The sequence below is a fragment of the Anolis carolinensis genome, chromosome 1, assembly GCF_035594765.1.
Source record: "Anolis carolinensis isolate JA03-04 chromosome 1, rAnoCar3.1.pri, whole genome shotgun sequence".
Taxonomy (NCBI): Eukaryota; Metazoa; Chordata; class Lepidosauria; order Squamata; family Dactyloidae; genus Anolis; species Anolis carolinensis.
In genome coordinates, this window is record NC_085841.1 from 360,620,927 (window position 1) to 360,645,464 (window position 24,538).

General features: G+C 41.9%; 1 protein-coding gene across 1 annotated transcript; it reads right to left on the reverse strand.

Moving 5' to 3' along the window:
• Positions 1-1,370: 1,370 nt before the first annotated feature.
• Positions 1,371-24,538, reverse strand: ccdc198 (coiled-coil domain containing 198). Its single transcript, XM_062968649.1, has 6 exons — positions 23,949-24,538; positions 11,038-11,120; positions 7,053-7,139; positions 5,841-5,930; positions 4,168-4,318; positions 1,371-1,627 (listed from the first exon to the last, which is right to left on the reverse strand). Exons 1-6 carry the CDS (start codon positions 24,172-24,174, stop codon positions 1,392-1,394), a joined length of 873 nt encoding a protein of 290 aa, XP_062824719.1. The 5' UTR covers positions 24,175-24,538; the 3' UTR covers positions 1,371-1,391.

The window sequence follows — 24,538 nt, forward strand, 5'->3', positions numbered from 1 at the left end:
AAAACCAAGATGATGGCAACCAGACTGATTGACAACTGGCAAATAGAGGGAGAAAACATGGAGGCAGTGACAGACTTTATATTTCTACCCTGTTTCCCCTAAAATAAGACATCCCCTGAAAATAAGACCTAGTAGAGGTTTTGCTGAATTGCTAAATATAAGGCCTCCCCTGAAAGTAAGACCTAGCAAAGTTTGCATTAGGAAGCATGCCCGCCAAACACAACACCAGAGCATGTAGGATCGGTAAATGTACATACCATAGAGTGTTGTACATGGAAATATTGGTAGTAACAAGAAGTTCTTGATAGGATTCACAGTTTGTCTGGTTATGCTGGTTTATGATGACAACTATTGTACAGTATATAGTAAATGTTCATTTTTTGTTCAATAATAAATGTGAATTCTTCATGGAAATATAAGACATTCCCTGAAAATAAGACCTAGCGCATCTTTGGGAGCAAAAATTAATATAAGACACTGTCTTATTTTCGGGGAAACACGGTAGGTGCGAAGATCACCGCAGATGCAGACTGCAGCCAGGAAATCAGAAGACGTTTCCTTCTTGGGAGGAGAGCAATGGCCAACCTTGATAAAATACTGAAAAGCAGAGACATCACACTGGCAACGAAGGTCCGCATAGTCAATGCGATGGTATTCCCCATAGTAACCTATGGATGCAAGAGCTGGACCATAAGGAAGGTTGAGCGAAGGAAGAGAGACGCCTTTGAACCGTAGGAAAATCCTGAGAGTGCCTTGGACCACAAGAAGATCCAACCAGTCCATCCTCCAGGAAATAATGCCCAATGGCTGCTCACTGGAGAGAAGGATATGAGAGGCAAAGATTAAGTACTTTGGCCACATCATGAGAAGACATGAAAGCTTGGCAAAGATCACGATGCTGGGGAAAATGGAAGGAAAAAGGAAGAGAGGCCAACCAAGGACAAGATGGATGGATGGTATCCTTGAAGAGACTGGCTTGACCTTGAAGGAACTGGGAGTGGCGGAGACGTCCAACAGGAAGATATGCCGTGGACTGGTCCATGAGGTCACGAAGAGTCGGAAGCAACTGAACAAATAAACAACAACAACAACAACCTGGAGAAAAGAAGGTCTTAACCTTTTTGACAATGGAATATGCTGCCTGGGAGTCCAATGGAGTCTCCTTCTCTGTAGGTTTTTCAGCAGAGGCAGAATGGCTATCTGCCCAGAGTGTTTAGATTGTTTATTCCTACATGGCGGAATAGGGATCGCTCTTGTGGTCCCTCCAGCCCCCAAGACTCTTTAAATCCATGGCAAGAACAGTTGTAAAGGTTGGTTTGTGAAGGTGCTCCCCACCCTTCTCATTCATACAAGTCTCACTTGGTGCCAAGTTTCTGCACCACACCTTCCAATCAGAACTCTTTATCAAAAAACTCATCAAATAGAGCAATCCTTTGCGTTTTAGTCCTCACTAAGGCGGGTCTGCGGCAAGGATGATTCCAGTTGTCGGAGTCACTGCTCGACGTATCTGAGAATGACTCTCTTCTTGCCTGCTGGTTCCACAGCCATGCTTCTACTTTCCCCCTCTGGCTGATTTGAACCTCGGATGGTCCAGGTTCTTTAAAAAGTTCTCCACTCCAACGATCGCCTAAGGAAAAGAAACAATAGCCAATCACAGGGAGTCCAGTAATGCTGTGATGAATTTACTATATTACTTTTTCTTGGATTAGTCAACTTCTCTAGCATTGCCCAGAGTGTCAATTTCATGTCGGCACGAGTGGCGACATCTATATGTCGAACTGTAAGTTGCAAGATTTGAATTGTATCATGCCTGATTTTGCCTTTACCCTGTAAATGTAATTGGATTGATTGGTTATTTATAACTGTCAATCAATGTTGTTTGCACCAGTTATATTGCTCCCTCAGCTCAATTATTTGACTTCACCCTTTCCTGGAGTGGGTCAGTGTTTCCTTTTTCATTCCACCACCAAGCTTTCTATCAGATGGACGTGAGAGAGGGACTTGGCTCTAAAAGCCCTTGATTAAGTTACCTCTCAGCACCAATTCTGAGGTTCTAACCCTTGAGACTTATGCTTCATGTTCAGGGCCAACCTGGATGACGTTGAGTCTCAAACATCAGAGGAAGACTGTGTCTTCAAACATAGGCCATTTGGACTGAGGCTGAGGATTGCTCTGGCATTCACAGCCATTGAGAAAAAGGGACCTGGAAAAGCTTCTCAGCTGCAGAGCTCCTTGGACTTAAGACAACCAAAGCCTGTAATGTATATTTTCATTTACCCCTTTGAAACATCCAGCTTGTTGGGATAACCTTTTGTGAACAATAAAACCAGTTTTGAGTTATCTTCAGTGTTTTGGTCCTTGGGAGTTCCAGTTTCCCTAAAGGAGGGCAAGAAGCAATCCCCTGGGGAAAAATGTCATGTCCATGCCTCTTTCGCTAAGAGTTATAGCCCCAGGCGCAACGGCACAGAGCTGGGCACTAGAAGTTTACTCATTTGCAGGTGATGAAGGATGGTAGGTAAAACACTGGGCAACACACATTTTGGTGCTTCAAATGTTTAGACCTGTTTTGGGGTATATTTGTCATGCTGATTCCAAAAATGACACCAGTTTCCCCTTGTCAGCTCTAGTTTTTGAGATACGGAACATATGGCACATACCAGTTTTGAAATGCTCACCCATAAAAAATCACAATAACCATATCTGAGAAACTAGAGCTGGTGTTGTCTATGCAATGCTATTTTCTGAATCAGAGCCACAAATAACCCTAGGGAACAGGCCTAAAAATGAAGACTCCAAGAAAAAAAAATATTTTGTTGGGCTGTGAAATCAATGGACACCAAGCAAACTACAGTTGGCCCTCCACTTTCACAAGGATTGTGGGTGTAGGATCCCTATGAAAGCATGGAAATGGGTCACACTTGAATGACTTAGAGTAGTGGTTCCCAAATGTTTTTTGTTGTGGAACCCTTCAGAAGGCCTTTTTGTCCTGTGGAATGCGAACTCCATCCTTGGTTTTTACTAAACATTGAGAAGGTTGAGGGGAGACATGATAGCCATGTATAAATATGTGAAAGAGTGTCATAAGGAAGAGGGAGCAGGCTTACTTTCTGCTGCCCATGAAACTAGGACTAGGAGCAATGGGTTCAAATTACGGTGAAGGAGATTCTACTTGAACATTTTCATGAGACCCCTATTGTGGAACCCTAGGGTTCTGTGGAACACAGTTTGGGAATTTCCGACTTAGAGATTCCTATTATTATTATTATTATTATTATTATTATTATTATTATTATTATTATTATTATTATATTGTATGACACAGCAAACAAGACAGATATGCTGGATTTTGTATCACAAAACCACAAGTCGAACACTTCCCAAGTATTTAGGACTGTGTGATGTATTTTCGGATAATGCGCGCAGATCCCAGTCGGGTGGCCTTTTGCAGTTGGCAGATGGTGATTTTGTCAATGTCTATTGTTTCCAAATGCCGGCTGAGATCTTTTGGCACGGCACCCAGTGTGCCCATCACCACCGGGACCACCTGTACTGGTTTCTGCCAGAGTCTTTGAAGTTCAATCTTGAGGTCCTGATAGCGGCTGAGTTTTTCCTGTTGTTTTTCGTCAATGCGACTGTCACCTGGGATGGCGACATCAATGATCCAAACCTTTTTCTTTTCCACAACCGTGATGTCTGGTGTGTTGTGTTCCAGAACTTTGTCAGTCTGGATTCAGAAGTCCCACAGTATCTTTGCGTGTTCATTTTCCAATACTTTTGCAGGTTTGTGATCCCACCAGTTCTTTGCTGCTGGGAGGTGGTACTTGAGGCATAAGTTCCAATGAATCATTTGGGCCACATAGTTGTGCCTCTGTTTGTAGTCTGTCTGTGCGATTTTCTTACAGCAGCCTATTATTATTATTATTATTATTATTATTATTATTATTATTATTATTATTATTTTATTATGACACAGCAAACAAGATAGATATGCTCGATTTCGTATCACAAAATCACAAGTCAAACACTTCCCAAGTGTCTAGGACTGTGTGATGTATTATTATTATTATTATTATTATTATTATTATTATTATTATTATTATTATTTATACCCTTCTTTATCTCCCCAAAAAGGACTCAGTATGTTCCTAGAGAGAACCTACTACCTACCTTGGTTTCTTTTAAAGGTCTGGCTAAGCAGGTCTTCATCATCCGAGCTGTTATTTCTCCGCACGAGCCCCAGTGTTCCTCTCCTGTCAAGATCCCTTGTTTGGAGCTTATGAATCCGGGCCTCTTCGTGCAGACGTCTCTTCAGTTCTTCCTGGGGTTGAAAAGAAATATGCACATCATGGGATGCACACTAAGCATCAGCTAATACTGTGAGTACAGTCATCCCTAGTCTTCAGGGAGTCATGGGATTAAGTAGTTCAATAGAAATTCCCAGTATCCTCAGTACATTAGCATTACATATGATGCTAATATGATGGGGCCTCTGTTGGCGCAGTGTGTTAAAGCGCTGAGCTGCTGAACTTGCAGACCAAAAGGCTGCAGGTTCGAATCCGGGGAGTGGAATGAGCACCCACTGTTAGCCCCAGCTTCTGCCAACCTAGCAGTTCAAAAACATGCAAATGTGAGTAGATCAATAGGTACCGCTCCGGAAGGAAGATAACGGCGCTTCATACAGTCATGGCGGCCACATGACCTTGGAGGTGTCTATGGACAATGCCGGCTCTTTGGCTTAGAAATAGAGATGAGCACCAACCCCCAGAGTCAGATACAACTGGACTTAACGTCAGGAGAAACCTTTACCTTTACCTATGATGAAATTGCTTACTGCTAAATAAAGTACTCACAAAAGCGTATTCCAAATACAACTTGTTAGTTTTGAAAGCGCCCATGAGATTCCGAAATTGTTTCCCCCCCAAAGGATGGATCAAGCAATTTATTTTAATTGAATACACATAAACAAATTGGTTGGGTCCAACTGTTAGTCCTCACCAGAATAGACTCAATGATTCAATGGGAGTCATCTAAGCATTGCTGAAGGCTTTCATGGCCAGAATCACAGGGTTGTTGTGTGTTTTCCGGGCTATATGGCCATGTTCCAGAAGCATTCTCTCCTGATGTTTCACCCACATCTATGGCAGGCACCCTCAGAGGTTATGAGGTATGGAGAAACTAAGCAAGGAAAGTTTATATGTGTGTGGAAGACAGGAATCAATCAGGGGCAGCTAACAACTCTGAACAAAGGATTCCCCCCAAGCCAGGATGTGAGGCTGGGAAGGCCATTTAATGCACCTGGGTGATTAAAAGTGATTAATTACAACATTCACACTGGCCTCCAACAGACAAGAGTTCTTCCCCCCATCCAGGAACTTCCACAGATATATAAACCTTCCTTGCTTAGTTTCTCCATACCTCACAACCTCTGAGGATGCCTGCCATAGATGTGGGAGAAACGTCAGGAGAGAATGCTTCTGGAACATGGCCATACAGCCTGGAAAACACACAACAACCCAGTCATCTAAGCGTTGACTCACCGTTCAACAGTGGATCCAATGAGTCTGCCTTTTTTTTGGGAAAACCAGCCAGATTCAGGTTGCAATGTTTAAACTGCAGTTTAATGGACTGAAAACCTTGCAATGGATCAATTAAAAGGCATTTAATTAGACTTCAACCTCATTAAGCTGATTCGTCAAGTGAACAGTGCAGGACTCCTGAACATGGCAGTGAATATATTGATAATGTTATAAACTCTAACTCTTATTATTTCACCATTTGAAACTATGAATCTTATATTTGGCTTAAATCAAATGCTGGCATCTCTCTTTCAACCTCTTTACCTCTTTTCTGATTTCTAGCATCTTCATCTGGAGTAAATACTGCCGTCCTCCTTGGGGATGTATAGCAGATTGCTTTCCCTTCACTTGCTCCTTGCAAGGTAGATAGAAGGAGAAAAGGCAGGAAAAAAGGTTAGAAAATAAACTCATGACTCCATTGGTATCCCATTTAATGCTGACTTAGGTTACCATCTACACCAGGCATGGGCAAACTTCGGCCCTCCAGTTGTTTTGGACTTCAACTCCCACAATTCCTAGATGTTAGCAGTCAAAACACACATCTGCTCAGGAATGAACATAATAAGCATTTAAGAATTGGTGTGTTAACAGAGCTAGAATTGATGAAGGTGTATTGGGAAAATATAATTCTTGTATTGGAAACTATATATTGAATATAATCATGTTAAGAAATAGAAATACGAAAATATAATCATAAGCAGAATTGTGTGCCTATAGCCAAATAACTCTATCCCCATAAGCAAGACCAAAGTTCACTCTGAGTGCCAGGGACATATGTTAAGTGTCAACAAGAATAGATAAGCTAATGGACAAAAGACAAATTAAGGCTTTTTGGGATGTCAAGATAAGACCTGGCGCCATGAGGGGAGTGCTAATGGCTCTCTGACAGCTAAGATAAGGGGGAACTCCTTAATTAATGAGAACCCCTAAAAGCTGAGATGAGAATTCCAGAGATAAGGCTAATGGAGGGTCAAAGGTCTTGAAGTAGTCTATATTTTAGGAAAATGCAAAGATAGCTTTTTAGTTAAGTGCCGAGTAAGACTTTTTTGACACTAATTGGTGATTGATAATACCTATGTGACGTAGATGGAGGCAGACAGAAATAGTATATAAGGATCTATGTTTCTTTGTCTTGTACCCTTTTTTCCTGGAGACTGGAGGGTCTATATTCTCACTGGCCACTGAGAATAAACGTCATTTTTTCTACAGCCACCGGAACTCTCTTTGTCTCATTTCCTCAAACCTTTGTCTGCCATTTCAGAATGTTATCTTTCAAAAGGAATTAGTTATTTTGCTTATAACTCTATTCACCCAACCGGTTAACCTGAGACTTTTAGTGGATTCAAAAATGGCAACTCATCATTTTCTCCATTACGAACAAGTTCCCATTGCTGATATTACCGTGTCATGGGAAATTGCTGGCTCTGTGTATTCCATCTTTATCCTTCCCTCCCTCGTTACTTCTGAACCACTTACTTTTGGTCTACATGTTGCCGATGCTCCTTGCAAGCTTCGGTATTTGTCAGGAGGAAGGTCACTGGCAAGAATGAAAGGCTCCAACTTCTGCAAAGGGAAGTAGAGTCAGATTAAAAACATATCTTTGTGTTAATGCTAATCAAGGTGATTAATTACAACATTCACACTGGCCTCCAACAGACAACAGTTCTTTCTCCCAACCTGGACCTTCCACAGATATATAAACATCCCTTGCTTAGTTTTCCAATATACTTCACAACCTCTGAGGATGCCTGCCATAGATGTGGGCGGAAAGTCAGGAGAGAATGCTTCTGGAACATGGTCATACAGCCCGGAAAATACACAACAATTATTTATTTATTTACAGTATTTATATTCCGCCCTTCTCACCCCAAAGGGGACTCAGGGCGGATTACAATGAACACATATATGGCAAACATCAATGCCAACAGACAAACAACATACAGTATAGACAGACACAGAGGCATTTAACATTTTTTTCCAGCTTCACGATTCCGGCCACAGGAGGAGCTGTTGCTTCACCGTCCACTAGTGACTGTACTTCCTCATTCCTTTCCTCGTGTTTTGCTGGCAGTTTTATGATGTTGTAAATTAGTTAAATTAGCCTCCCGCATAAAGCATACCTAAATTTCCCTACTTGACAGATGCAACTGTCTTTCAGGGCTGCATAGGTCAACAGCAAGCTGGGCTATTTAATGGTCAGGGGCTTAACCCGACCCGGGCTTCGAACTCATGACCTCTCGGTCAGTAGTGATTTATTGCAGCTGGTTACTAGCCAGCTGCGCCACAGCCCGGCCCATATCTGTGCATTGACCATAGGGTTGGCTCAATATATGAGAAAGGGATCTAGGAGTCTTGGTAGACAACAAGCTGAACAGGAGCCAAGAGTGTCATGCGGCAGCTAAAAAGGCCAATGCAATTCTGAGCTGCATCAATAGAAGTATAGTGTTTAGATTGAAAGAAGTCATAGTCCCACTGTATTCTGCTTTGGTCAGACCCCACATAGTTGCTTGTGAGTTACTATTAACAAATAGGCCTAACTAATGTTTTACCCCATATTTTAGCATGCTTATTTATTTATTGGGTCAGAAGTGGACCGAGGGTATAAGTTGTAATGTATTTGAAAACACAAAGTTTAAAAAACTTGGCATTATACTAAATGTCCTTTGACTAGAAGCTGGCCACTTGAGTGCCTCTGGTGTTGCTGTAAGAAGGTCCTCCATAGTGCATGTGGCAGGGTTCAGGCTGCATTGTCATAGGTGGTCTGTGCTTGCTCTTCTCCATACTCGGATGCCATGGACTCCACTTTTTAGCCCCATTTCTTAAGGTCAGCTCCACATCTCATAGTGCCAGAGCACAGTCTGTTCAGTGCCTTCCAAGTCACCCAGTCTTTTATGTCCCCGGGGGGAGTCTCTCATCCAGTGTTAGCCACTGATTGAGGTTCTGGGTTTTAGCCTGCCACTTTTGGACTCTCGCTTGCTCAGGTGTTCCTGCAAGTATCTCTATAGATCTTAGAAAACTATGTATTGATTAATGCATTGGCATGCTGGCTGATATCCAAACAGAGGATGGACCTGAGATATCACTGTCTTGGACCTTTCATTGCTGGCTGCTACTTCCTGGCGGATGTAAACAGTATAATTTCTGCAGCAGTGTTGGGCATAGACATCCTGTGATAATGCAGCATGTCTCATTAAGAGCCACATCCACTGTTTTAACGTGGTGAGATGTATTCCATTCTGGGCATGCATATTCAGCAGCAGAGTAGCAAAGCGCAAGGGCAGATGTCTCCACTGTATCTGGTTGTGATCCCCAGGTTGTGCCAGTTAGTTTTTATTTCTAGCGCCCACTTTTTGCTTGATATTTGAGCAGTGCTTCTTGTAGGTCAGAGCACAGTCCAGAGTGACTCCCAGGTATTTTGATGTGCTGCAATGCTCCAGTGGGACTCCTTCCCAGGTGATCCTCAGGGCTCAAGATGCTTGTCTATTCTTAAGGTGAAAAATATACTATAAATTTTGTTGATTTGATGTTAATATTGAAATACATTGAAAATTAAGAAATGTAATGTAACTCTTGGTGGTTGTATTTATTTTCCATTTAAAGTATTATTTAAACACGTAAGCCATAAGGAAAGATGGGTGATATTATTATTATTATTATTATTATTATTATTATTATTATTATTATTGACACAAAGACTCAGTATGACACAGCAAACAAGATAGATATGCTGGATTTCATATCACAAAATCACAAGTTGAACACTTCCCAAGCATTTAGGACTGTGTGATATATTTTCGGATGACGCGCGCAGATCCCAGTGAGGTGGCCTTTTGCAGTTGACAGATCGTGATTTTGTCAATGTCTATTGTTTCCAAATGCTGGCTGAGATCTTTTGGCACGGCACCCAATGTGCCGATCACCACCGGGACCACCTCTACTGGTTTATGGCAGAGCCTTTGCAGTTCGATCTTGAGGTCCTGATAACGGCTGAGTTTTTCCTATTGTTTTTCGTCAATCTGGCTGTCACCTGGGATGTCGATATCAATAATCCAAACCTTTTTCTTTTCCACAACCGTGATGTCTGGTGTGTTGTGTTCCAAAACTTTGTCAGTCTGGATTCAGAAGTCCCACAGTATCTTTGTGTGCTCATTCTCCAATACTTTTGCAGGTTTGTGTTCCCACCACTTCTTTACTGCTGGGAGGTGGTATTTGAGGCATAAGTTTCAATTAATCATTTGGGCCACATAGTTGTGCCTCTGTTTGTAGTCTGTCTGTGCAATTTTGTTACAGCAGCTGAGGATATGATCAATGGTTTCATCAGCTTCCTTGCACAGTCTGCATTTTGGGTCATCAGCTGATTTTTCGATCTTGGCCTTAATTGCCTTTGTCCTGATGGCTTGCTCTTGGGCTGCAAGGATCAGGCCTTCTGTCTCCTTCTTCAGGGTCCCATTCGTGAGCCATAGCCAGGTCTTCTCCTTATCAGCTTTTCCTTCAATTTTGTCAAGGAACTTTCCATGCAATGTTTTGTTGTGCCAGCTGTCCGCTCTAGTTTGTAGTGCGGTTTTCTTGTACTGATTCTTTGTCTGCTGTGTTTTGAGGAGTTTCTGATTTTTGATTTCAATAATAATAATAATTATTATAATTATTATTATTATTTCACATTTTGCCAGTTGCTTGAGCTCTAGTTAACTGACAGTCTACTATACAATGCAGAGCTAGCAAAGTGTTTGGTTCACATCAATATGCAGTGTGCCTCAGTGAGTGATGCACATTGAATCACAATGCACATCAGGACACCATATGCACTGGTGCGCATCATGACCAATGCTCTTTGCACATCGATGCACATTGATGCACTTTGGGCCCAGTGCTCATTGTGCACTCTTGCTGGTATACTGCTAAGCAGATTTACAATTCAGTAAATGGGTTCCTTATTATTTCTATTTCATGGCTAGGTGTGTGTAAAGTTACATCCGCATAGTACTTTATATTGGATTCCAGTGTACATATTTGTATACATTAACATTTTCAAACAAAGGGTGCTGTTTTACGTATGACCACTAGGTGGCGGCAGGTCACACCACAAAGTTAAATGTTCTCCAAACAATGCCATATACCATACAATTGTCAAATAAATTATTTAAAAGTGCAATATAATATGAAGCAAACTGAATAATATTAATTTAAAAGTACAAAATATTTGGTAAAAATAAATTTTATGAGATTTTGAAATAACAGGGTGAGCAAAAGTCCACAAAGGTGCACAAATGTATAAGGTCTAAATCAGGTATGGGCAAACTTGGGCCCTCCAGGTGTTTTGGACTTCAACTCCCACAATTCCTAACAGCCTACCGGCTGTTAGGAATTGTGAGAGTTGAAGTCCAAAACACCTGGAGGGCCCAAGTTTGCCCATGCCTGAGCTGGAGTATTGGCTTTAAAGAGATTCCTGCAAGCAGCTCACCTGAAGCCTTCGAGGAGGATGTTGCTTGATGATGCTTGGTGCTCCACCTTCTGTTGTGAGGTCAAACACACCTGGTTGGGGCCCTTGGAGGGGAAGAAAGGAGTGTTTATTAAAGAAGTTATACTATAAACATGCATATAGGCAACTGTGGACTTTATCACACAAAGTCACCATCCTACAGCATTTGTACGATCCAAAACAGTGGAAACTTACCAGAATTGTGACCCTTGCTATCAGGCCTCTCCAAGCATTGCATATTGGCAATCTTGGATGGATACAAGAAAATCTATGAATGTGTTTAAAGAACAAGGGGATAGTGATAGATTGGTCTAGCAGTGGGTTTTATGAATGTGAAACGAAGCAGGCAGAATCAACTAAAAAGTGCGTATCAATTAAAGAAGTTAAAAATCAATGCATAATAGAGAAGGCAAACTCAGAGGTAATAGGATTGTGAACTTTCAAGCTGGAGATCAGTTTAATAATAATAATTAATAATAATAATTTTATTTTTGTACCCCGCCACCATCTCCCCAGAGGGACTCGGGGCGGCTTACAGATATAAAACCAGCATACAGTGATATCAAATACAAAAACACACAAATAAATTTAAAAGACATTAAAAAATCACAATCATTATAAAACACATGTTTCCCTGTGATTTGTATTACAGTAGTCTCACTTATCCAACATAAACAGGCCGGCAGAACATTGGATAAGCAAATATGTCGGATAATAAGGAGAGATTAAGGAAAAGCCTATTAAACATCAAATTACGTTATGATTTTACAAATTAAGCACCAAAACATGTTTTACAATAAATTTGACAGAAAAAGCAGTTCAATACACAGCAATGTTATGTAGTAATTACTGTATTTACGAATTTAGCACCAAGACATCACAATGTATTGAAAAGATTGACTAGAAAAACATTGACTACTAAAAGGCAAACTGAGTTGGATAATCCAGAACGTTGGATAAGTGAATGTTGGATAAGTGAGATTCTACTGTAATTTGGTTTCATTTCATTTTGTCTTGGGAGAGAGTTAGGAAGGTTAGATAATTAGCTAGTAATTACTAGTGTGGGTTTAAAGGGGATAGAAATGTCTTTGGCCCCACCTACACTACCATATAATGTACAATAGAGTCTCACTTATCCAACATAAATGGGCTGGCAGAACGCTGGATAAGCAAAAATGTTGGATAATAAGAAGGGATTAAGAAAAAGCCTGTTAAACATCAAATTACATTATGATTTTACAAATTAAGCACCAAAACATTATGTTTTACAAAAATCAACAGAAAAAGCAGTTCCATACATGGTAACGTTATGTAGTAATTACTATATTTATGAGTTTAGCACCAAAATATCACAATGTATTGAAAACACTGAACTGTAAAAACATGGACTACTATCAAATTGGCTATAAATAAAGGCCATTAAATAGTACTCAACCTGGCCAATTGACTATGCCACAACACACCGACACATCCAAGGTATGACCACCAATAAAAAAACAAACAAACAAATAAACAGGAATGAATAGCCTTGCAGCTTCAAAGCCTGCCTACTTCTCATTACAGTAGAGTCTCACTTATCCAACATAAACAGGCCAGCAGAATGTTGGATAAGCAAATATGTTGGATAATAAGGAGAGATTAAGGAAAAACCTATTAAACATCAAATTAGGTTATGATTTTACAACTTAAGCACCAAAACATCAGATTATACAACAAATTTGACAGAAAAAGTAGTTCAATACACAGTGATGATATGTAGTAATTACTGTATTTACAAATTTAGCACCAAAATATCACGATGTATTGAAAACATTGACTACAAAAATGCATTGGATAATCCAGAACGTTGGATAAGTGAGACTCTACTGTACTTTATTTTCCATCTCACAGCAACGCATGGCTGGGCAAAGCTAATATAATATAATATAATTCTGAGTTTTAATATAATATAATGCAGTTGAAACTGCACTTATGTGGTCAATGTTGACTCATATAATTCAACTGCATTATATGACTCTACACAGACCATATAAATGCAATTTGAAACTGCATTATATGACAGTGTAGATAGGAGATTTATTCTTCTTTTGCTTTCTTGCATTTTTGTATTTCCTGGGTGTTGCCTTATGCAGTTTAAAATGTACTTATTAATTTTCCAAACTGGAGAAAAAGAAACTGGGTTTGTACATTTTGTGACATGAAGTAGGAGAACTGATTCAGTTTATGTTTATATAACATCTAAATACAAAAATACAGGATTTGTTGTTCCAAAAATAGACAGCAAAAGGAAAGCTTAACCATGGGCGGACAGCCTATTTGCCTATCATCCCTAATAGCAGCAACAGCCAAGAGAAAATTGGGTTGGAAATTACTATCCAACCCAATTATTATCCTGCTACTGGAGGAGGCAGCATTGGCAGCTAATGGTTGCAGGAAGGAGCATATTTATCCTGGGTTTAATCGGAACAAACCAAAGGAGCTACCTTAAGTTCTGTTCCGTTCTGAGAGTAGGGTTCATCTGCTGGGACAGCTCTGTTAAAATGTGTACTAAAACCCAGAGCAGATTATCTGCTCCACAGATAAGAGAGATTTCAGCTGACATTGTTGAGATAATCCAATGTAAGAGTTTACTAAAAGCCAAGTATAATAAAAGCTGGATATATGAAAAGCAAGCAAATATTAAAAAAGGAACCAAAGTTCAAAAGGCTATGTCCATAAAAGCTGAAAATCCAAAAATCCCTTCAGGGAAAGTTCTAACAATTCCAGAGAGATATACAAAGACAAGGCACACAAATCCAAGGCAGGCAAAACTATGCCACACAGGACCAGGATGCAGCAACAGCTTGACACTTGGTTACATTAATTTCACAGCCTGTGACACTGAGAACTCTGTACCTGAATGCAGTGTTGCTCTCAAAAAGATTGTATCAACATGAAGCACTTTTTAAAAGCCAGAATCTCTCCCATGAAATCATTTCTTTTGCACCTGCTCTCCTTACCTCTAAGCCGCTTGGAGAAGCGAGTCCTTAATTGCAGGCCCTGCTGTCTCCCAAAATCTCTCCCATGAAATCATTTCTTTAGCACCTGCTCTCCTTACCTCTAAGCCACTTGGAGAAGCAAGTCCTTAATTGCAGGCCCTGTTGTCTGAATCTCTCTGACCTTGACAAACATTTATCTCCCCCATTTCCCTCGGTCTGCACTTCTGGCAGGGAACAGCCTTCACTGTTCTCTTGGGAACTGCCAGGAGATTCCAAAACATTTCTTTCTGGGCCCTCTGAATCTCTCCCAGCATCCCCTTCTTCATCTTCTGAACATTCTGAATCTGACCAGGCTACAACATTTAGCTAACTGCTAAAGGCGGGATTTCAGAGCCCGGTGCACTTTGATATTCCAAAAGCCAGATCAAGACACAAACCGGGTGTAACACTCCTGAGCGGCGTGAACACTGGGAACCAACACAACAGCCAATAACAATCTAATATCTTTATTAAAGCAATAAAAGTCCCAAATGGTAATAAGCAGTAAAGTAGAAGTAGCAATTGACCTTCCAGGAAAGATCAATTTTAGTCCAATAATATAAAGTCTTATGTCCGGTATTAGAGTTCAAAAATCCAGTATCCGAAACACACTCAAACTCTGCCTGAGTTTTGAGTGGGGAAAAGAGCAAAGGGCAAGAAGAGTTCTGTAGAAGAAATGTTCCAAAGAAGGTTTCAAGGCAAGGCAAACTGGAAGTTCAGGAGCTGAAACGCACTCCCAACATGGCAAGAAGGTAAACCAACACCCGATCTACTCCAGAGTAAGCGCACCGTCAGGCCGCTTGGAAATCAGGAACGAGAGGCGACATTGCTTCTTAGTCAAAAGTTAAGTTGACACCACACAGAAGATTCTCAGTGCAGAACTTTTAATGAAGTTCATAGCTCCCCCAAACCAGGTGTTAAACTCCCCAAAACTTCCCAAGAGAACTGAGCCTCCAAAACATCATGCCAGGTGCCTGCCTCCCTAATTCTTCCCAAGAAAACTGGGTTTAGCCACAATCGCCTCGCTCTGCTAATCTGGCACTTCTTCTTAAACTTTGCCTTTGAGAGCGGTTTGTTTTCAAGAAAGCCCTCCTATTGAACAGTAACCCCTCCGGAGAGCCGGCTCCTTCTCAAGGCCATCTCTAATTAGCTCTGGCACAGAAATGTCAACAGAAGGCATCTGGAAAGGAACTGAATCCTGCTCACTTGGGAAAAAACCCAAGTCCTCTTCAGTTTGATCAGCAATGGCTGCGGGGTCAGGGGCCAAAGGTGCCTGAGACATCACACCGGGTTTGAAGGCAACAAATAGAAGTTTTATTCTTTCTGGCCAAAAAGGATGTCAGTACAACGAACATAAAGCATACAGAGATCTGTAGAGCATTTTATCCACTTGGACAGCCATTCAAAATATCCACAACTTCCCCCAGGCTTGCCAGGCATCCCGGGTTTTAAGGAACTGTCTTTTATATCCCAAAATGTCCCACATTTTGGGGGATCACAGGCCGTGATGTCCCGCCCCATCTCCTTCTCCTCCTCTTCAGTGGGACAATGGGACAACTGACATCCTGTCAAAAGAACATGAAAGGCACTGCAGACTCACTCAACCAGAGAAATCAGCCTAGCAGAGCACTTGATGAACCAACCTGGACATAGTATATTATTTGAGAACACAGAAATGCTTGACCACTCCAACAACTATCATGTCAGACTACACAGAGAAGCCATTGAAATCCACAAGCATGTGGACAACTTCAACAGAAAGGAGGAAACCATGAAAATGAACAAAATCTGGCCACAAGTATTAAAAAACTCAAAAATCAGAACAGTAGATGGGAAGCAACACTCTGAGGGCAGAGGAGACTCAAGGATGGCTAATGACTCTGAACAAAGGATGCCCACCAGGCAAGAGACAAACCTTTCCAATGCTAATTAGGGTGCTTAATTGCAACATTAACGCTGGCTTCCAACTTACAAAGGATTCTTGTCACACCCTGGACTCTCCACTGGTATATATTTACTAGGCTTGCTCAAATAATTCAATTTCCCCGTTACCTGTTATTAATTCGTTATTTTCGTTTGTTTTGAAGCAATATACGGCCTTGATTGTCCACACGTCTGGATATCGCGGTTTCGAATCGCGAGAGGCCGTTTTTTCTTATTTCTTCGTTTTTTTCGTTAGGAAAAAAAAGCTTTTGCAAATCACCCAAACTCCCACCATTCAGGCCCTTTCCTTTTGCCCCTCAGCAAAAGGGGCGTCACGGGCTCAGCCAATGGGAGGGGGCGAGGGGGAAGGAGGCCGAGGAGGAGGAGGAAGACGGAGGGGGGAAATGGCCGCCGCCGCCTCGCCTCAGCTCAGGCCTGGAGAGACCGAGAGAGACAGAGAGGGGCCCGGCGGTGAGGAGGAAGAGGCCCGGGATGCGAGGGGGTGTGGGCCAGGCCCGTCCTCGGCTGCTCCCGGGGAGGGAGGGAGGGAGGGAGGGAGGACTACGACTCCCAGGGGCCCAGATTCGCACCCTCCCTCCCCCCAATACAGGTCTCCAATCCATACCACGCTACATGAACTTGAATGGATACTGTGGTTGTGTTGTCGAAAGCTTTCATGGCCGGGATCACACTGTTGTGGTATGTATTCCGGGCTCTATGGCCATGTGCCAGAAGCATTCTCTCCTGACGTTTCACCCACATCTGTGGCAGACATAGAGGTTTTGATGTCTGTGCGAAGCTAGGCAAGTGGGGTTTATATATCTGTGGAAGGTCCAGGGTGGGAGAAAGAACTCTTGTCTGTGGGAGGCAAGTGTGAATGTTGCAATTGGTCACCTTGATTAGCATTGAATAGCCTTGCAGCTTCAAAGCCTGGCTGCTTCCTACCTGGGGGAATCCTTTGTTGGGAGGTATTAGCTGGCCCTGATTGTTTCCTGTCTGGAATTTCCATTTTCTGGGTGTTTCTGGGAAGGTAATGGCACTCCATGTAGACATGCCGGCCACATGACCTTGGAGGTGTCTATGGACAACACTGGCTCTTGGGCTTAGAAATGGAGATGAGCACCAACCCCCAGAGTCAGACATGACTGAACTTAACGTCAAGGGATACCTTTACCTTTACCTATAAACACACACACACACACACACACATTATGCAGGGACTATATACACAGTATATATCACACACACACCAATTTAACAAAGTTTCAGCCACAAAAACAAAGATTCTGAAGTAGAACAATGACTTTCACAGTAAAGACAACCCAATTTAACAGGAAATAAGACTTTCAAACCAGGAACAGATTTCTGCAATTATTAAAAAATGGTTTATTATAAAAGCTATGAAAATTCTCCAAAAATCAGAGGATAAGGGAAACGTTCCAAATTTTGGTGAGCTATCAGTGTTAAATGTGTTCTACCACTGTACCAAGTTGGAAGAAGATCACTCAAAAAATGAGGGTGGGAGAGTCCTGTAAAGTCCTCTCCCTCTGTGCTGTTTTTGGGAATTGCGCATGCGCGTCCGCCATTAACGAATTAATTTAGAAAATAACGAATTTTCGTTAATTTCGAATTTTTTGGGGGGCAAAATTCGGAAATACCTTCAGAAACGAAACGCTGCCCCCCTCTAGTTTTGAAACGAGTTTAGAATCAAATTTTTCGTGGATCGATCAAGCCTAATATTTACCTTCCTTGCCTAGTTTATCCATGCCTCACAACCTCTGAGGATGCCTGCCATAGATGTGGGCGAAACATCAGGAGAAAATACTTCTGGAACATGGCCACACAGCCCGAAAGACATACAACAACCCAACTGACATCCCTTTGCCCCCTACTTGCTGGTTTGAATCCAGGTTCCAGTTGGCTGAGGAACCCTCCTGTTCTCACAAGCTTGAGGAGGTTCCCCCATGATGGGAAAAAGAAATAGTTGTGGTTGGTTAGTTCAAAACCCAAATCCAGGAATGTGTTGACATCAAATTAAATTAATCCCACGATTAACTTAATGTCCAGTCCAGGTAAACACAAAGAGAAAGTCCAGAAAACACAAAAGGGTGAATGAGCTGATTTTGCCTGCAGCAGGTCTGCTGATGAATATCAGCCAATAGTGTCCTGTTTTGTCTTTCAATAACAGCCTTAAAACACTGTGGTAAGTAAATGAAAACTGCTTTACTTCAGCAAAACATAAAGTACAGCACACTCAGTGGAATAATGCAAAAGGAAGCAAGGAAGTCATAGGGCAAACACAGTTCTTAGTCTCTGATAAACTCCCAAATCAAATAGCAGTCTTACTTCAGACAAAGAAACAGCAATAAATCCAGATGCAGACTCGAAGCAGGCACCAGGGGAGCAAAGGCATTAGAGTCAGTTTGTTACCAGCAAGCGTTGGCTGCACCTGGTTCTGCTTTATAGCCCTGAGTCCCCTCACAGCTGCTAGGGCAGTTCCCAATTACTCAGCTGCATTTCTGGCAGCTATTCTAGCTGAACAACGTCTTTGTTCTGTTTCCTTTCGCCTCTCCTGAAATGTGGGTACTTGCAAAGTCTCCTCCTCAGATTCCACTTCACCCTCAGATTTGCAAACACTTTCCTGCTCCCCTTCCTCTTCTGAAGAAGAGGAATCCCTAACAAATAGTTCCATACAGCCAACTCTCTACATTTGTTTATGTTAAGGCCAGAAAACCCCTATGAAGGTGAGAAACCACAAGCAAATGTAGAGGTCTGGCTGTACATACAGGGCAGTGCTCTTGCCCTGAGATTCCTCCCCATTGCTAAGAGAAGACTCATGAGATCTGACAAATCTAAGGTGGGGAGAGCACAGATGTGTTTATTTATTTCCAAAGCATTAGGAAATCTGGTTTTGGAAAAGTTACTTTTCTGGACTCCAGTTCCCAGAATCTATCCAACCAGGGATGCCAAAAAACAGAACTCTTTAACTTTTGGGGGAGATTCAGCAAAGACAAAGGCTTCCTCGGCTCCTATAGGCTTCTGGTTATGAATTAATAATGGACTCGTCACCTGAGTATGTCAGAAAGGCAGACAAAAGAAAAGAGTTTCCAAAAATAAAAAGGCAAAGAAAGGCAGTGAGCTGTACTCCAGAACCCCAGAGAGCCGCACAAGACAAAGATCGCTGCAAGTGTCATCTCCAAGCCCTTGAAAAGCCACCCACGGGTGTGAGGTTCATTATGCCGTGTAAGAGCGTGGCGTGGGAGGAGGCCGCAGAGGCAAAACAATGTACAGCATCTCCTGCAGTGGGTGACGTTTGCGGTCCAAAATGTAGTAACAATGGAAAGCCCTAGCAATCCGGGGCAGAAGTCTCATTCACATTCATCTATCTTGGTGTCCTTGGGCACTAAAATGTGGAACAAAAGGAATGAAAAAAATCCAGGAATTGATCAGGATAGAAGTGCTAAGGTAAATATAAAGGTTTTCCCCTGACATTAAGTCTAGTCGTGTCCGACTCTGTGGGTTGGTGCTCATCTCCATTTCTAAGAATAAGAGCCGGCGTTGTCCATAGACACCTCCAAGGTCATGTGGCCGGCATGACTACATGGAGCGCCGTGACTTTCCTGCCAGAGCGGTACCTATTGATCTACTTACATTTGCATGTTTTCGAACTGCTAGATTGTCAGAAGCTGGGGCTAACGGCAGGAGCTCACCCTGCTCCCTGGATTTGAACCACCAACCTTTCGGTTTGCAAGTTCAGTAGCTCAGTGGTTTAATCCACTGCACCACCAAGGGCTCCAGATTGAAGTGGTAGAATGTGGGAAATGAGATTTTAAGAGGAGCATGTATGCCATACCATAAACAACTATTCCTTTCAGCAGTGGTTTTCCTGTCTCAATGCTGTGGCATCCTGGAATTTGTAGTTTGCTGAGGCAGCAGCACTCCTTGGTAGAGAAGGCAAAAGACTTTGGAAAACTACAGGTTCCAAAATAAACTATCCAGCATTGTCACAGGACACAGGCACCATCTACACTGCTATACAAAATCCAGATTATCTACTTTGAACTGGATTATATGGCAGTGTAGATCCCGTCTCCAGCACAAATGAGTTGATTTTCATCATCTCAGTACCTTCACTGTCCAGCTTTCACAACCACATATAAAAATTGGACATATGGTGGCATGGGCCATCCTAACATTAGGATTTCAATGAGGTACCTTTATAATTTTGGATCTCGACTAGTTATTTTATAGTTTTCCTTCCAAATCATCATTGCCTTCTGATTTCTTGAGTGCAATCTCCATTTTGATTACTGGCTGAGCCAAAGGATGGAAAATCTTGAATTATTTCAATGTCTTCACTCTCTAGTTAACCTTCTCTGTATAAAGTACTACCTGTGCCCGGCCACGCATTGCTGTGGTATATGGGAATCCTTTGTTGGCCAGGTGAAATAGCAATGAATAGCCTTGCAGCCTCAAAGCCTGGCCGTTTTCTTCTTATGGGAATCTTTGTTTGGTGAGTTAGAATGCAACGGAATAGGGTTGCTGCTTGGAAGGTTGGGAACTTGCGTTCTAGGGGAATGGTTTTTTGGGCTGCTAGAACTGCAATGAATAGCCTCTCTGCTTCAAAGCCTGGCTGCTTGCTACCTAGGGGACTCTTTAGTTGGCCAGCTTCAATAGTACAGAGTAGTATCGCTGCTTCAAAGCCTGGCCACCTTCTACCAAGGTTAATCTTTTGTTGGTCTGGTTAAATTGCACTGAATAGCCTTGCAGCTTCAATGCCTGGGTGTGTTATACCTAGGCCAATCTGGTTTTTTGGGGGGCGGGGGGTTGAGTGAAGGACATATCTTGGATGTGTTGGTGTATTGGGGCCAAATTTGGTATGATTTGGTTCAGTGGTTTTGTTGTTTACTCAGTCCTACAAACGTACATTACATTTATATATATATATATACTAGCTGTGCCCGGCCACGCGTTGCTGTGGCGAAGTATGGTGGTATGGGAAATAAAGTATTGAGGAATTGGTGGTAGTTAAGGTAAAGGGTCCCCTGGGCTGAGTGGGTTGCTAGGAGACCAAGTGAGTGGAGCGTAGCCTTCTAACTGGCAGCAATTAGATAAAAACAATTATTCCTCTCCCTCTAATTAGGACTTTATTTTTATTTTCTTTTTGTTGTATCAACCTAGAGGCATGGATGAGGGGTTGTGCTGTCAATTTTCGAGGTTGTGGGGTGTTTACTTTTGTTGTTTTGTCCGCTGCCGTGATGCCATCACTCTTTTATATAGATAGATAGATAGATTGGTGGTCATTATTTTGTTTTCTGAATGTCCAACTGTAAATGCACCTTTGTACTTTCTTCCTTGACTTTCTTCAGTAATCATTCCAAATGCTGGACGCTATTTCCTCCTGTCTCCCCAAAAACAAGCCCTATCCCTTGGATAGTTTCTTTGAAGTTCAGACTAAAACCCGGAACAAATAAGCTACCATTGACTAATTTCAGTAAATTGTCACCACTTGGCGCTTTAAGAAATAAGTTGCTATGGTATAGCACAGATAGTGTGAAAATGGCTGTGTAAAAATAGAAAAATGTGTTTGTGTTGCAGAGAGGAAATGTGTTTTCCTAATACCTGGCAGTATTCCTGTTCTATCCCCTTTGCCAAAAACCAGGTGTTTATGTAAGCACTGTTGTGGTCAGAAAATGCTCAAGATGTGTTGCCGAAAAGCCCAGCCTTCATTTGTATTCTCTGCAGCATCTTCCGAGTCAAACACCGCGTCTCCTCTCAAAGCGGAATTACATTTCCTTTTCTGTTCGGAAGACTGCAAACTACTGGAAGGTGATCCAAGCAGAGTCATATCCTGAGCCAAATTAGTCATTCTAAAAAAATATATATTCAGGAAAGTCTCTGCCACAGCATCAGGCAAATGCATGGGAATGTTAAGAAATCTGACCCCAAATTGTGCTGGATCAATCCAGAGGTTGAGCTAAGGAGCATCTACACTGTAGAGTTAATGCGGTTTAACACCACTTTAGCAGCAATGGCTCAATGCTATGGAATCCTGGGAGTTGTAGTTTAATATAACTATAGTTTAATATTATCTCCAGCTTATGTACGAAAGAGTTCTGGGAGCTTCACTGTAGCACAATTTATCTCCAAGGGTCCTGGCTCAGGAGGCTTGCAGACAGAAAAATCCAGTCCCGGGAGAGTATACAAAAGCAAAGTTTATTTTCATCATAGCTATGAGAAGGCAAACAACCGCACACACACAAAAGGTCTGTACTTGCAAATGGCCACTGTGAAGCATGGTGCAGTAAACAAAGAATGTATATCTCGGCTTATCTAAACTTGACCAATTACTGAGGGTCTTCTTCACCTCCACACCTCTTTGGCACAAAGTGGTGTCTGTGATCTCACTTGTTTACTCTGAACTAGCTTATGTCCTTGGAACTTTCTGGAGAAAGGCACAAGCTCAAAGAAAGAGGGTCCTTTGTTACTTTCGTTCGTACAAAGAGCTTACATTGTCTATATAAAAGCTTTTCAGGCTTATGGTCCCTTCATCACCAAACTACAATTCCCAGTATTTTGTAGCATTGAGCCATTGCAATTAAAGTGGTGTCAAACTGCATTAATTTTACAGTGTAGGTGCACTCTTGGTTGTTTTTCTCATGGATCCATCTCTATATAGTCATATAATACAGTTTGAAAATCCATGATATGGTCAGTGTGAACTTATATAATGCAGTTCAGTGCAGTTAAATCACATTATGTGAGTCTACACTGAACAAATAATGCAGTCCAAACTACATTAAATCATCAGTGTAGATGGGGCCTCATATAATGAGTCCAACTGCATTATATACTAGTGTAGATGGGCCTCTGCAGTTTCCATTATGTGGTCATGTGGATGCATATAATGCAGATCAATGCAGTTAAATCACATTATGTGAGTCTACACTGAAGAAATAATGCAGTTCAAGCTGCATTAAAATCATCAGTGTAGATGGGTCCTCACATAATGACTCCAACTGCATTATATACTAGTGTAGATGGGCCTCTGCAGTTTCCATTATGTGGTCATGTGGATTCATATAATGCAGATCAATGCAGTTAAATCACATTACGTGAGTCTACACTGAACAAATAATGCAGTTTGAGCTGCATTAAATCATCAGTGTCGATGGGTCCTCACATAATGAGTCCAACTGCATTATATACTAGTGTAGATGGGCCTCTGCAGTTTCTATTATGTGGTCATGTGGATCCATATAATGCAGATCAATGCAGTTAAATCACATTATGTGTGTCTACACTGAACAAATAATGCAGTTCGAGCTGCATTAAATGATCAGTGTCGATGGGTCCTCACATAAAGAGTCCAACTACATTATATACTGGTATAAATAGGCCTCTGCAGCTTCCAAGACACCTCTGAAGAGATAGAAGAACATTAACCCTAATGCCATATTAGAGTAACTACTCTTAATACGCTATTACTTCTGGTGCCTTATTAAAGCACAACTGTTCATAGGTTTGATATCTTTCAGTCATTGCCCCATTATATGATTCTCTTGAGAAACTCCTCTCTTTAGAACTAAATATTCTGCATCTAATAAGGCAAATACCTGGGGAAATGTAGTCCCAAAAAAGAAATTTTCCCCAAGCTCCAGGTTCTTTTCATATGGGTTATATCATATCACATTACAGTCTTTTAAAACCCTGTGCGGGTAGCAGTTTCATGATAGATTGAAATATTTACGTGCCACCCAATATCATGGAAACTAAGCTATAGAACAGGCATGGGCCAACTTGGGCCCTCCAGGTGTTTTGGACTTCAACTCCCACAATTCCTAACAGCCGGTAGGCTGTTAGGAATTGTGGGAGTTGAAGTCCAAAACACCTGGAGGGCCCAAGTTGGCCCATGCCTGTTATAGAGCCAAGAAACAGAAATAGTGGGTTTACCTGTTGGATATCTTCCTTGCCATGTCTCTCTCAGTGGCGGAAGCTGCCTTTCCAGTATTAGATTTCTCCCAGTTGAGGAAGCAAATATGTTTGGATTTGTCTCTTGCAAAGCATTATGGAAACAGTACATAGCCGCCGTGCTTTGCGGCGCCAATCTTTCCCCTTTGCTTGGCACTGGGGCCACTTTGGTCACCTTCCGACGACCCTTCGAAGAACTTGAACCCATCTTCTTGAGTTACACCGAGTCACTCGCGAAGGGAAAAAGAGCCAGAATCACTACGGATGAAAACAAGATGCATTTCAATCCTCGGACTCGATATGTCTCGATGCAAAGGTGTTGTATTTGAAAACATATGAGGTCTCCGGAGTGAGATTTAAAATGCCGAATCGAAACTCAAGAACAAAGCAAGTTTTGGAAAAAGTAACCACAGATCGCGTGAGATTTAAAATGCCGAATCCACACGCAAGAACAAAGCAGGTGTTGGTTAAAGGTAACCGCAGCCACTATTTGTTTCTTCTTCTCAATGAACCTATGAAAGTTCTCCAAAAGTATTTTTCACTTTCAACAAGCCCAATCGGCCCCCTATTTC

Coding starts and splice junctions, on each gene's coding strand:
- ccdc198 (XM_062968649.1), bottom strand. CDS start 24,174: ATGGGTTCAAGTTCTTCGAAGGGTCGTCGGAAGGTGACCAAAGTGGCC. Junction 7,140..11,037: donor ATCCTCCTCGAAGGCTTCAG/GTGAGCTGCTTG, acceptor TTCCCTTTGCAG/AAGTTGGAGCCTTTCATTCT. Junction 5,931..7,052: donor CGGCAACATGTAGACCAAAA/GTAAGTGGTTCA, acceptor CTACCTTGCAAG/GAGCAAGTGAAGGGAAAGCA.